We start from the raw sequence: 13,551 nt of genomic DNA, 5'->3' as shown, positions 1-13,551 counted from the left end.
TATTCTGCCCAGCAGGTTGGGAACTTTCATGATCTTCAGGCGCTCCAGCTCCCTGGCTGGCTACCCAGCTCCAAGGCCCACCCCCTGTGATACACAGGCTGCTGTGCCTTTCTGCCAACCTGGAAAATGTAATATGAAAATATTATTAGTACAACTAATCCTGAAACAGCAACAGGAAAGAGGACTGCGCCAGACTGCACCTAGCATGCAAACCAGCAAAACCTGCTCTGGTTAGGCCAGCCAGAGGGAAGCCACGCCTACAGCAGCTACAAACAAAGCATAGAGGCTTATACTTGTGTGCTCGGCCCACTGGTTCTGGCAGTGGAGACAGCCATAGCAGCTGGAAAGCAGGAAACACCTCTTTCCTCCCCCAGACACCAACACCACTCAACTGCAACCCTCGACATTATTCCAGGGGCTAAGCACCTCCAGAGAGTAGAGCTTATGGGCACTAGAGGTCGCCACATACAAATACAAAACATCAAAGGAACCTGATCCAAAGCAAAATTATAAATACATTCATGAAATCAATCTCATGAATCTTCTTGAAAGAGATTTCAAAATAAAAATCATGAACATGCTAATGTAGGTACAGAAAAATATTCAGGAACTCAGGGATGAATTCCAGTCAGAGATCCAATCTTTATAGAACAGAGTATCAGAAATGAAACATACAAAGGAAGATTTCAGAAGCAGATTAGATATGGTGGAGGAGACGATAAATGAAATAGAAATTAGGGAAGAGGAATACAAAGAAGCTGAGGCACAGAGAGAAAAAAGGATCTCTAAGAATGAAAGAATATTGAGAGAAGAGCATGACCAATCCAAATGGGACAATATCCACATTACAGAGGTACCAGAAGAGGAAGAGAGAAAAAGGGATAGAAAATGTCTTTGAGGAGGTAATTGCTGAAAACATCCCCTATTTGGGGAAGGAGATAGTCTCTCAGGCCATGGAGGTACACAGATCTCCCAACACAAGGGACCCAAGGAAGAAAACACCAAGGCATATAATAAATAAAATGGCAGAGATCAAGGATAAGGACAGACTATGAAAAGCAGTCAGAGAGAGAAATAAGATCACATACAAAGGAAAGCCCATCAGGCTATCGTCAGACTTCTCAGCAGAAACCTTACAGGCCAGAAGGGAGTACCACGATATATTTAATGCAATGAAGCAGAAGGGCCTTGAACCAAGAGTACTTTATCCAGGAATATTATCTTTTAACTTTGAAACAGGGATTAAACAATTTCCAGATAAACAAAAGCTGAGAGAATTTACCTCCCACAAACCACCTCTACAGTGTATTTTGGACGGGCTGCTATAGACGGAAGTGTACCTAAGGTTTAAAAGCTGTCATCAGAGGTAATAAAACCACAGTAAAGGAAGTAGAACAGTTAATTACTAAGCAAATGCAAAATTAAATCAACTAACCCAAAGTCAATCAATGGAGAGACAAAGAGTACAAAATCTGATACGAAATATATAAAGAATGGAGGAGGAAGAAAAAGGAGGAGAAAAACATAATGTTCACATTGTTTTTGTAATAGCATAGTAAGTTGTTAAGTTACACTGTTAGATACTAAGGAAGATACCCCTGAACCTTAGGTAACCTCGAATCTAAAGCCTGCAATAGCAATAAGTACATACGTATCAATAATCACCCTAAATGTAAATGGACTGAATGCACCAATCGAAAGACACAGAGTCACTGAATGGATGAAAACAAAAGACCCATCTATATGCTGCCTACAGGAGAACACTTTAAGCCCAAAGACATACGCACATGCAAACAAGAATGAGAAAAAACCCGGTGTTGCAGTACTAGTATCAGACAAAATAGACTTCAAAACAAAGAAAGTCACAAGACATAAAGAAGGACATTACATAATATTAAAGGGGTCAATCCAACAAGAAGATATAACCATTATAAATATCTGTGCATCAACATAGGAGCACCAACATATGTGAAACAAATACTAACAGAATTAACAGAATGCAATGCATTCATTCTAGGAGACTTCAAGGCTCCATTCACTACAAAGGACAGATCAACCAGACAGAAAATGAATAAGGAGACAGAGGCACTGAGCAACACATTAAACAGATGGACCTAAAGGACATCTACAGGACTCTCCACTGAAAAGCAGCAGAATACACATTCTGCAAGTGCACATGGGACATTTTCAAGAATAAATCATATACTAGGCAAAAAAAAAGGGCCTCAGTAAATTAAAAAAGATTGAAATTGTACCAAGCAGTTTCTCACACCACAAAGGTATGAAAATAGAAATAAGTTACACCAAGAAAATGAAAAATCCCACAAACACATAGAAGCTTCACAACATGCTCCTAAATAACCAGTGGATCGATGACAAATAAAAACAAATCAAGCAATATATGGAGACAAATGAAAACAATAATTCAACACCTCAAAATCTATGGGATGCAGCTAAAGCAGTGCTAAGAGGAAAGTATATTGCAAAACCAGCCTACATCAGGAAAGAACAACCCATATGAACAGTCTAAATGCACAATTAATGAAACTAGGAAAAGAAGAACAAATGAGGCCCCAAGTCAGTAGAAGAATGGACATAATAAAGATTACAGCAGAAATAAATAAAATCAAGAAGAATAAAACAATAGAAAGAAGCAATGAAAGCAGGAGCTGGTTCCTCGAGAAAATAAATAAAATAGATAAACCCAGAGCCAGACTTAGCAAGATAAAAAAAGTGTCTACACATAAACAGAATCAGAAATGAGAAAGGAAAAATCAGTACAGACACCACAGAAATACAAAGTATTATTAGAGAATATTATGAAAAATTATATGCTAACAAACTGTATAACATAGAAGAAACAGACAATTTTCTAGAAAAATACAACCTTTCAAGGCTGATCCAGAAACAGAAAATCAGAACAGACCAATTACCAGCAACCAAATTAAATTGGTAATCAAAAAACTACCTATGAACAAAACCTATGGTAGAGATGGGTTCACCACTGAACTTTATCAAACATGTAGTGAAGACCTAATACCCATCCTCCTTACAGTTTTCCAAAAAGTAGAAGAGGGAATACTTCCAAACTCATTCTACAAGGCCAGAATCACTCTAATACCAAAACCAGGGAAAGACGCCACAAAAAAAAAATTACAGACCAACATGCCCAGTATACAAACATGCAAAAATCCTCAGCAAAATATTAGCAAACCAAATTCAAAAATATATCCAAAAAATCATCCACCATGATCAAGTAGGATTTATTCCAGGGATGCAAGGATGGTGCAATATTAGAAAATTCATCAACATCATCCACTACATCAACAAAAAGGACAAAAACCATGTGATCATCTCCATAGATGCCAAAAAAGCATTTGACAAAATTCAAAATCCATTCATGATAAAAACTCTCAGCAAAATGTGTATAGAGGGCAATTATCTCCACATAACAAAGGTTATATATGACAAACCCACAGCCAACATCATACGTAACAGCGAGAAGCCAAAAACCTTTCCTTTAAGATCGGGAACATGACAAGGACTCACTCTCTCCACTTCTATTCAACATAGTTCTGGAGGTCCTTGCCACAACAATTAGACAACACAAAGAAATCAAGGGCATCCAGATCGGTAAGGAAGAACTTAAACTGTCCCTGTTTGCAGATGATATGATATTGTACATAAAAAACCCTAAAGAATCCACTCCAAAATTACTACATCTAATACCTGAATTCAACAAAGTTACAAGATACAAAATTAACACATAGAAATCTGTTACATTCCTATACACTAACAATGAACCAGCAGAGGGAGAAATCAGAAAAACAATTCCATTCACAAATGCATCAAAAAAATAAAATACCTAGGAATAAACCTAACCAAGGAAGTGAAAGAACTATACTTTCAAAACTCCAAGACACTCATGAGAGAAATTGAAACATCCCGTGCTCATGGATAGGAAGAATTAATATTGTTGAAATGGTGATCCTGCCTAAAGCAATCTATAGATTCAATGCAATTCCTGTCAGCACCAACAGCATTCTTCAGTGAACTAGAGCAAATCGTTCTAAAATTCATATGGAACCACAAAATACCCCAAACAGCTAAAGCAATCCTGAGAAGGAAGAATAAAGCTTGGGGGATTATGCTCCCCAACTTTAAGCTCTACTACAAAGCCACAATAATCAAGACAATTTGGCACTGGCACAAGAACAGAACAATAGACCAATCGAACAGACTAGAGAGCCCAGATATAAACCCAACCGTATATGGCCAATTAATATATGGTAAAGGAGCCATGGACATACAGAGGGGAAATGACAGTCTCTTCAACAACTGGTGTTGGCAAAACTGGACCACTACATGCAAGAGAATGAAACTGGATTATTTTTTAACCCCATGCACAAAGGTAAATTCAAAGTAGATCAACGACCTGAATGTAAGTCATGAAACCATAAAATTCTTAGAAGACAACATAGGGAAAACTCTCCTGAATATAAACATGACCAGCTTCTCTCTGAACACATCTCCTCGAGCAAGGGTAACAAAAGCAAAAATGAACACATGGGACTACATCAAACTAATAAGCTTCTGTACGGCAAGCACAATCAACAGAACAAAAAGGCATCCTACAGTATGGCAGAATATATTTCTAAACGGCATATCCGACAAGGGGTTAACATCCAAAGTATATAAAGAACTCACACACCTCAGCTCTCAAAATGCCAGTAACCTGATTAAAAAATAGGTGGAGGATATGAAGAGACAATTTTCCAAAGAAGAAATTCAGATGGCCAACAGACATGAAAAGATGCTTCACATCACTAATCATCAGGGAAAGGCAATTTAAAACCACAATGAGATATCACCTCACACCAGTAAGGATGGCCAGCATCGAGAAGACTAAGAAAATCAAACGCTGGCGAGGATGCAGAAAAAGAGGAACCCTCCTACACTGCTGGTAGGAATGTAAATTAGTTCAACCATTGTGGAAAACAATATGGAGGTTCCTCAAAAATCTAAAACTAGAAATACCATTTGACCCTGGAATTCCACTTCTAGGAATTTACCATCAGAATGCAACAGCCGAGTTTGAAAAAGACAGATGCACCCCTATGTTTATCAAGCACTATTTACAATAGCCAAGATATGGAAGCAAGCTAAGTGTCCATCAGTAGCTGAATGGATAAAGAAGATGTAGTACATATACACAATGGAATACTATTCAGCCGTAAGAAAGAAACAAATCCTACCATTTGCAACAACATGGATGGAGCTGGAAGATATTATGCTTAGTGAAATAAGCCAGGTGGAGAAAGTGCCAATTGATTTCCCTCATTTGTGGAGTACAACAACAAATCAAAACTGAAGGAAGAAAACAGCAGTAGACTCACATACTCCACGAAGGGACTTGTGGTTACCAAAGGGGAGGGGTGTAGGAGGGCAGGTGTGGAGTGGGGGGAAGGGGATTGAATGGTATTATGTCACATGTTGTGAGGGTTCATGGAGAAAACAGTGTAGCATAGTGAAGGCAAATAGTGAATCTGTGGCATTATTACACTGATGGACAGCGACTGCAATGGGGTATGAGTGGGGACTTAGTAATATGGGTAAATGTGGTAAGCATGTTGTTTTCTCATGTGAAACCTTCATAAGAGTGTATATCAATAATACATTAATAAAAAGTTTGAAAAGCATTGTTGCATGTTATATTAGAAATGGATTATGTCAAATATTAATGTATTTTCTTTAAGGTTTTTGTAAGGCTTTGGTGTTATTTGCAAGGCTTTAAATTAATCTATGATCTAAACAAAAAAAGTAGTGAAATTATATTGATTCAAATATTTACTGAGATGTACTATTATGTACTAAACACTTGAGGATTGACCTGTGAACAAAAAGCAAAAGGTTTTACAAAAAGCCTGTTACTTAACAATAGAATCTAAAGGAGAATCGAGGAGATTCTCAAGATGGAGGTGTGAGTAGGGTGGTGGAAATCTCCTCTGAAAACCATATATATATTTTGAAAATACAGAAAATACAGCTATTCCTAAAAGAGTGACCAAAAGATACAGTACACCAGCCAGGCTAAATCCAATTCTGCGAGAAGTCAACATCTCACGAAAAGGGTAAAGTACAAAGCTGTGACCTGGTGGGACTCAAGCCCTTCCGCCACCCCAGCTCACCATCAGGAGGACAAGAATCAGACTAGGGAGGGAGTGGAATCACAGGACTCCTAAATAACCAGCCCTAGTAATCAGCACCCGAAGCACAGACACACATTGCATGGTGTACTGAATATTAGAGGAATGGAAAAGCAAAATCCAAGACTAAGACTGCACGCAGGTTCCCACAGCCGGCTCCCCTGGGAGAAAAGTAAAGTGGGTGCTTTAAAAGTCTTAAAGGGACAGGGGTTTAACAGGTGGACAAAATCATACTGGCACACTCAGCCCATCAGGCTGGGAACTTTAAGGAACTTCAGGCACCCAAAACCCCCACATGGCAGCGCAGCACCAAAGCCCCTCAGGGTGTTAAGCAGCCTGCCATTCATTCACCCCCCAGCCAACACTTCAAGTGAACTGGCTGACCCGCCATTGCTGTGGAGCAACCGGGGAGCAGCCCCACCCACAGCAACCACACAGAGGCCTCTCCCAGCATGCACCTAAGCAGACCAGACCCAGAGGCTGCTCCCTGCCAGCAGTCAATCGACACAGACAGCGTAGACTGGCACACAATCTGGAAGACACAAAGAGGCTTTATTCTAGCAGTGAACATGTGCTGTGTGCCTGCAACCACCTCCACTGCCCTATGCCAGTCTGAGGGCCGCCCTGCCCATGGCAACTCAGGGGATTAACCGAGAGGCTGCCCCCTGCACTCAGTTGACCAGCACAGGTAGAGGAAACCGGTGCAGAGTCCGGGAAGCATGTAGGGACTCTGTTCTCACAGTGAACAAGCGCAGCTAACCTGCAACCACCTCCACTGCCCTAGGCCATTCCAAGGGCTGCTCTTCCCACAGCAGCTGAAGGGATCAACCCAGAGGCAGTGCTCCCTGTGTGCAGTTGCCCGGCACAGGCAGCAGAAATCAGCGCAGAGTCCTGAAAGCACTAAGTGACACCGTTCTGATGACAGAACACACCCAAAACGCCAGCAACCCCCCCGCAGTGCTCTAAGCTAGCCTGAGGGCAGCCCCGCCTATGACATCTCAGGGGATTAACCCAGAAGCTGCTCCCTGTGTGCAGTTGACAAGAACAGGCAGCAGAGATGGGCAAGGCGAGAAGGAAGGGACTTTGTTCCCCTAGCTGACACATGCACCACTCGCTGGCGATCACTTCCATTGCCATGAAAAGGCATAAGAAACTTGTTCAGTCCAAAATCCCTTAAACACCAGAGAGATGGCCTGGTGAGACTGAAATCACCCATCTTCCTGGAAAAGAAGTCAAAATAAAAGTCATAAGCATGCTGATGGAGCTACAGAGAAATATGCAAGAGCTAAGGGATGAATTCTGGAGGGAAATAACAGAATTGATTCAAGCAATGGAAGGAGTTAAGAGCAGACTGGACAAGGTGCAAGAGACTTAAAGGAATAGAAATCAGAGAACAGGAATACAGAGAAGCTGAGGCAGAGAAAGAAAAGGATCTCTAGGAATGAAAGAATATTAAGAGAACTGTGTGACCAATCCAAAAGGAACAATATTCACATAATAGGAGTACCAGAAGAAGAAGAGAGAGAAAAGGGGATAGAAAGTGTCTTTGAAGAAATAATTTCTGAAAACTTCCCCAAGCTGGGGAAGGAAATAGTCTCTCAGGCCATGGAAGCCCACAGATGTTCCAGTACAAGCGACCCAAGGAGGACAACACCAAGAAATATAATAATTAAAATGACAAAGACCGAAGACAAGGACAGAGTATTAAAAGCAGCTAGAGAGAGAAAAAAGGTCACCTACAAAGGAAAACCCATTAGACTATCGTCACTTCTCAGCAGAAACCTTACAGGCCAGAAGAGAATGGCATGATATATTCAATGCAATGAAACAGAAGGGCCTCAAACCAAGAATATCCAGCAAAATTATCATTTAAATTTGAGGGAGGGATTAAACAATTCCCAGATAAGCAAAAGTTGAGGGAATTTGCCTCACACAAACCATCTCTACCGTGTATTTTAAAGGGACTGCTCTAGATGGAAGTGCTCCTAAGGCTAAATAGATGTCACCACAGAAAACAAAGTCACAGCAAAGAAAGTAGACCAACCAAATACTAAATAAAAGCAAAATAAAATCAGCTATCCACAAAATCAGTCAAGGGAAACACAAAAGAGTACAGAATAAAACACCTAACATATAAAGAGCGGAAGAGGAAGAAAAATAAGGGAGAAATAAAGAATCATCAGACTGTGTTTATAATAGTGTAATAAGTGAGTTAAGTTAGATGGTTAGAGAGTAAAGAAGCTACCCTTGAACCTTTGGTAACCACGAATCCAAAACCTGCAATGGCAATAAGTAAGTATCTATCAATAATCACCCTAAATGTAAATGGACTGAATGCACCAATCAAAAGACACAGAGTAATAGAATGAACACAAAAGCAAGACTCATCTATATGCTGCCTACAAGTGACTCACCTCAAACCCAAAGACATACACAGACTGAAAGTGAAGGGATGGAAAAAGATATTTCATGCAAACAATAGGGAGAAAAAAGCAGGTGTTGCAGTCCTTGTATCAGACAAAATAGACTTCAAAGCAGACAAAGTAATGAGATAAAGAAGGACATTACATAATGATAAAGGGGTCAGTCCAACAAGAGGATATAACCATTATTAATATCTATGCACCCAACACAGGAGCACCGACATATGTGAAACAAATACTAACAGAATTAAAGGAGGAAATAGAATGCAATATATTCATTTTAGGAGACTTCAACACACCACTCACTCCAAAGGACAGATCCAGCAGACAGAAAATAAGTAAGGACACAGAGGCACTGAATAACTCACAAGAACAGATGGACCTAACAGAAACCTACAGAACTCTACACCAAAAGCAGCAGGATATACATTCTTCTCAAGTGCACATGGAACATTTTCCAGAATAGACCACATACTAGGCCACAAAAAGAGCCTCAGTAAACTCAAAAATATTGAAATTGCACCAGACAACTTTTCAGATAACAAAGGTATAAAACTAGAAATAAATTGTACAAAGAAAACAAAAAGGCTCACAAACACATGGCTTAACAACATCCTCCTAAATAACCAATGGATTAATGACCAAATAAACACAGAGATCAAGCAATATATGGAGACAAATGAAAACAATAGCACCTATCAAAATCCCTATCAAAATGCCAACAGCATTCTTCAACGAACTAGAACAAATAGTTCTAAAATTCATAAGGAACCGCAGAAGACCCCGAATAGCCATAGTAATCCTGAGAAGGAAGAATAAAGCAGAGGCGGGATCTCATTTCCCAACTTAAGGCTCTACTACAAAGCCACAGTAATCAAGACATTTGGTACTGGCCCAAGAAGAGACCTGTAGACCAGTGGATCAGAATAGAGAGTCCAGATATTAACCCGAGCATATATGGTCAATTAATATATAATAAAGGAGCCATGGATAAACAGTGGGGAAAAAACAGCCTCTTCAACACTGGTGTTGGCAAAACTGGACAGCTACATGCAAAAGAATGAAACTGGAATATTGTCTAACCCCATACACAAAAGTAAACTTGAAATCAATCAATTACCTGAATATAAGTCATGAAACCATAAAACTCTTAGAAAAAATATGTAGGCAAAAATCTCTTGTACATAAACATGAGCAGCTTTTCATGAACATATCTCCCCGGGCAAGGGAAACCAAAGCAAAAGTGAACAAGTGGGACTATATCAAACTAAAAAGCTTCTTTACAGCAAAGGACACCATCAGTAGAACAAAAAGACATCCTAAGTATTCATAAATGACATATCTGATAAAGGGTTGACATCCAAATTATATAAAGAGCTCATGGACCTCAACAAACAAAAAGAAAATAACTATTAAAAAATAGGCACAGGATCTGAACAGACAGTTCTCCAAAGAAGAAATTCAGATGGCCAACAGGCACATTAAAAGATGCTTCACATCACTAATCATCAGGGAAAGGCAAATTAAAACCACAATAAGATATCACCTCACACCAGTTAGGATGGCCACCATCCAAAAGACAAACAACAACAAATGGTGAGGATGTAGAGAAAGGGAAACCCTCCTACACTGCTGCTGGGAATGTAAATTAGTTCAACCATTATAGAAAGCACTATGGAGGTTCCTCAAAAAACTCAAAGTAGAAATACCATTTGACCCAAGAATTCCACTCCTAGGAATTTACCCTAAGAATGCAGGAGCCCAGTTTGAAAAAGACATATGCACCCCTATATTTATAGCAGCACTATTTACAATAGCCCAGGTATGGAAGCAACCTAAGTGTCCATCAGTAGATGAACGGATGAAGAAGATGTGGTACATATACACAATGGAATATTCAGCTGTAAGAAGAAAGCAAATCCTACCATTTGCAACAACATGGATGGAGCTAGAGGGTATGCTCAGTGAAATAAGCCAGGCAGAGAAAGACAAGTATCAAATGATTTCACTTATCTGTGGAGTATAAAAACAAAGCAAAAACTGAAGGAACAAAACAGCAGACTCACAGAACCCAAGAATGGACTAACAGTTACCAAAGGGAATGCGACTGTGGAGGATGGGTAGGAAGGGAGGCATAAAGGGGAAAAAGGGGCATTACGATTAGCACACATAGTGTAGTGGCTCGGGGATCTGGGGAAGGTAGTATAACACAGAGAAGACAAGTAGTGATTGTATAGCATCTTACTATGCTGATGGACAGTGACTGTAATGCGGTATGTGGTGGGGACTTGATAATGGGGGGTGTCTACTAACCATAATGTTGCTCATGTAATTGTACATTAATGATAGAAAATAAGAAAAAAAAAGAATCTAAAGAAGAATCGTAACTATTAAATAATCCCATCCATCATGTTTCAAATACTTTTCATTTTATCTTACCTAGTTATCTTTCTAAGTATCCTGAAATCATATTTCAATTTGAAGTTCACTGCCATGTTTATTTTAATGAAAATGTCTTCCATTTCATCTTAGGTTTTGCGTCTCCTTGCTGTTGTTGGTTTGCCTGAACTGGTTATTCAGTTGGCTACATCAGCGTTAACTGAAGCAGGTGATGACTGGAAAAGTCAGGTAAGAACTAACAAATCTAGTTATTTCCCTAGACATTTGTCATGGATGTGGCATTTTAATTTCTGTTCTTTTTTTCCCCGTATCTGATATTTAGGCTACTTTGAGGACATGCATTTTCAAACATCATTTGGATTTGGGTCATAATAGCCAAGCATATGAAACCTTAACCCAAATTGCTGATTCCAGCAGGTACTGAATCTCTGTCTTTTTTGGATCAGGCCATTGACCAGCCCTTTGTAATCCACCAAGGCAGTCTGCACTCATATCCCTTTCTTTCTTCCTAGGCAGTTAGATTGTTTACGGCAACTGGTGGTAGTTCTTTGTGAACGCTCACAATTGCAGGATCTTGTGGAGTTTCCCTATGTGAATCTGCATAATGAGGTATTTTCATTTATCACTGATGACTGAATGCAACAGTGATCATTGTCATTGTGGCTACTGACTTTGATAGTCTGATTGCTTCCCCTTCATCAGGTTGTGGGAATAATTGAATCACGTGCAAGAGCTGTGGACCTCATGACTCACAATTACTATGAGCTTCTTTATGCCTTCCACATCTATCGTCACAATTACCGAAAGGGTAAGCAATCGAAGCCCTCTTTGTTGGAGGCAACCTTATCAGTTTAAGCATGTTTTACATATATGTGAAATGTCTGACTTAATTTTTACCTTGTTTTTACTGTTGGGATGAGTGTTCTTTACAAGCCTTTGGGGAAATTATATTTAAAATGAGCTTCACCCTTCTGAAGATTACCTGTTAGCCTTAAAGATAGGCACTTCCATTCTCAAACATTCTTAAGGCATTTCCAGTAAGATAGTATTCTATATATCTCCTATGATTTTAAAAGAGCCTAACTTTTTCACTGGAGGCACCTCAAATTTTTGTGGCTGGTATTGAGTTCCTGTGCCATTTTGCCCCTGTCCTTCTCTCTTTGCCTGTTTATTGTGCTATGCCTTTGAAAGTAAGTTGCAGGCTTCATGACTCAATGAATGAATACTTCAGATGCATCTCCTAAGGACATGTTCTTGTGTAACCTCAATACAATTATCAAACTAAGGAAAATGTAATTTATTAATTCCATGAATTAAATGTAAATATAGTACTATTATCTGTTTTGCTGCTCATATTTAAATTTTGCTAATTGTCATGGTTTTTTTTAATAACACATTCCTGCTATACTGTCCTCACCTCTTCCTGTAGAATCATGTATTACCTTTATTTGTCATCTCTTTAATCTGGAGCACTTCTTTTAGCCTCTCTTTGCCTTTGATAACAGTAATATTTTTTAAGAATACAGGTGAGCCATTTTTATAGAATGTACTTTAATTTGGATTTGTACAAGGACTAAAGAAGTCTTTATCAGAACAGCTAAAATGAAGGGATTACATATCTGTTTTAAGATCATATTTTCCAAGATAACTATTGTGGTTCCTCTTTGGAACTTCTAACATTTTTATGCCATTTTCACTCAGAATGTTTCTTGCTGATTTTCACTGGAAAGAATGGATAGAAGTAATTCATAGGCATGTTCTCAATAGTCCTGGTGGTAAAAGATGTTTGCATATTCTTTATTTTCTTGAATCATATAGAAAGGGAAATAGAGATGATTAAAAATCTCTAGTTATTTGCTTTCACAATAATAACATCCATTATACCAATCTGATTAACACCAGTTTAGCTAGATTAAGGTTCAGGTCTTTCTGAAGCAAGGCTAGCTATTCCTCTAGCAAAATGGCTAGAGGACACCACATGAATTTTCACCAACACATGAATTTTTATGGTTTTAAATTAATCTCATAATTAAAAATTATGTTTTAAATTTTAATGTTTAGTGAGTATAACATCTTTGTGTATCTCTAAATAACCACTTTTTTTTTTTAATGTCTAATTTATTATTGACTCATAGCTGGCACAGTGATGTTTGAGTATGGATTGCGTCTTGGCAGAGAGGTCCGAACTCTCTGGGGACTTGAGAAGCAAGGCAACTGTTATCTGGCTGCTATTAATTGTTTGCGACTTATTTGTCCAGAATATGCATGGATTGTACAGCCAGCATCTGGTGCAGTGGTATGAAAACTTTCTGTGCTGGAATTTGGGGATCATTTATTTGGGTTGGTCCTTTCAAAACTTACCTCATTTTGCTTCATTTCATTTAAAATTTCTAGTTGAATATGTGTGAAATTAACCTACTTTTGCATCCATTCAGCTGTTAGATATTACTACCCCTTTAGTTTCCAAGTTCATAATTATTGTAGGAAGAAGTATTGCAGAGTAGTTTTGGAGTTAGATCTTA

General features: G+C 38.9%; 1 protein-coding gene across 5 annotated transcripts in view; it reads left to right on the top strand.

Annotated features, from left to right (window-relative positions):
• Positions 1–13,551, top strand: part of NUP160 (nucleoporin 160) — a 70,793-nt gene that overhangs the window by 50,083 nt on the left and 7,159 nt on the right. For all 5 annotated transcript variants that reach the window (XM_073216565.1, XM_037018841.2, XM_073216566.1 and 2 more), the window contains 5 exons: positions 11,162–11,257; positions 11,352–11,446; positions 11,542–11,638; positions 11,732–11,837; positions 13,165–13,325. In XM_073216565.1, the coding sequence (XP_073072666.1) occupies positions 11,162–11,257; positions 11,352–11,446; positions 11,542–11,638; positions 11,732–11,837; positions 13,165–13,325 (555 nt within the window). The remainder of the gene's footprint in view (positions 1–11,161; positions 11,258–11,351; positions 11,447–11,541; positions 11,639–11,731; positions 11,838–13,164; positions 13,326–13,551) is intronic.

The sequence above is a fragment of the Manis javanica genome, chromosome 11, assembly GCF_040802235.1.
Source record: "Manis javanica isolate MJ-LG chromosome 11, MJ_LKY, whole genome shotgun sequence".
NCBI lineage: Eukaryota > Metazoa > Chordata > Mammalia > Pholidota > Manidae > Manis > Manis javanica.
The sequence above is the reverse complement of the archived record's forward strand: the minus strand, read 5'-3'. Positions and strand labels throughout refer to the sequence as shown.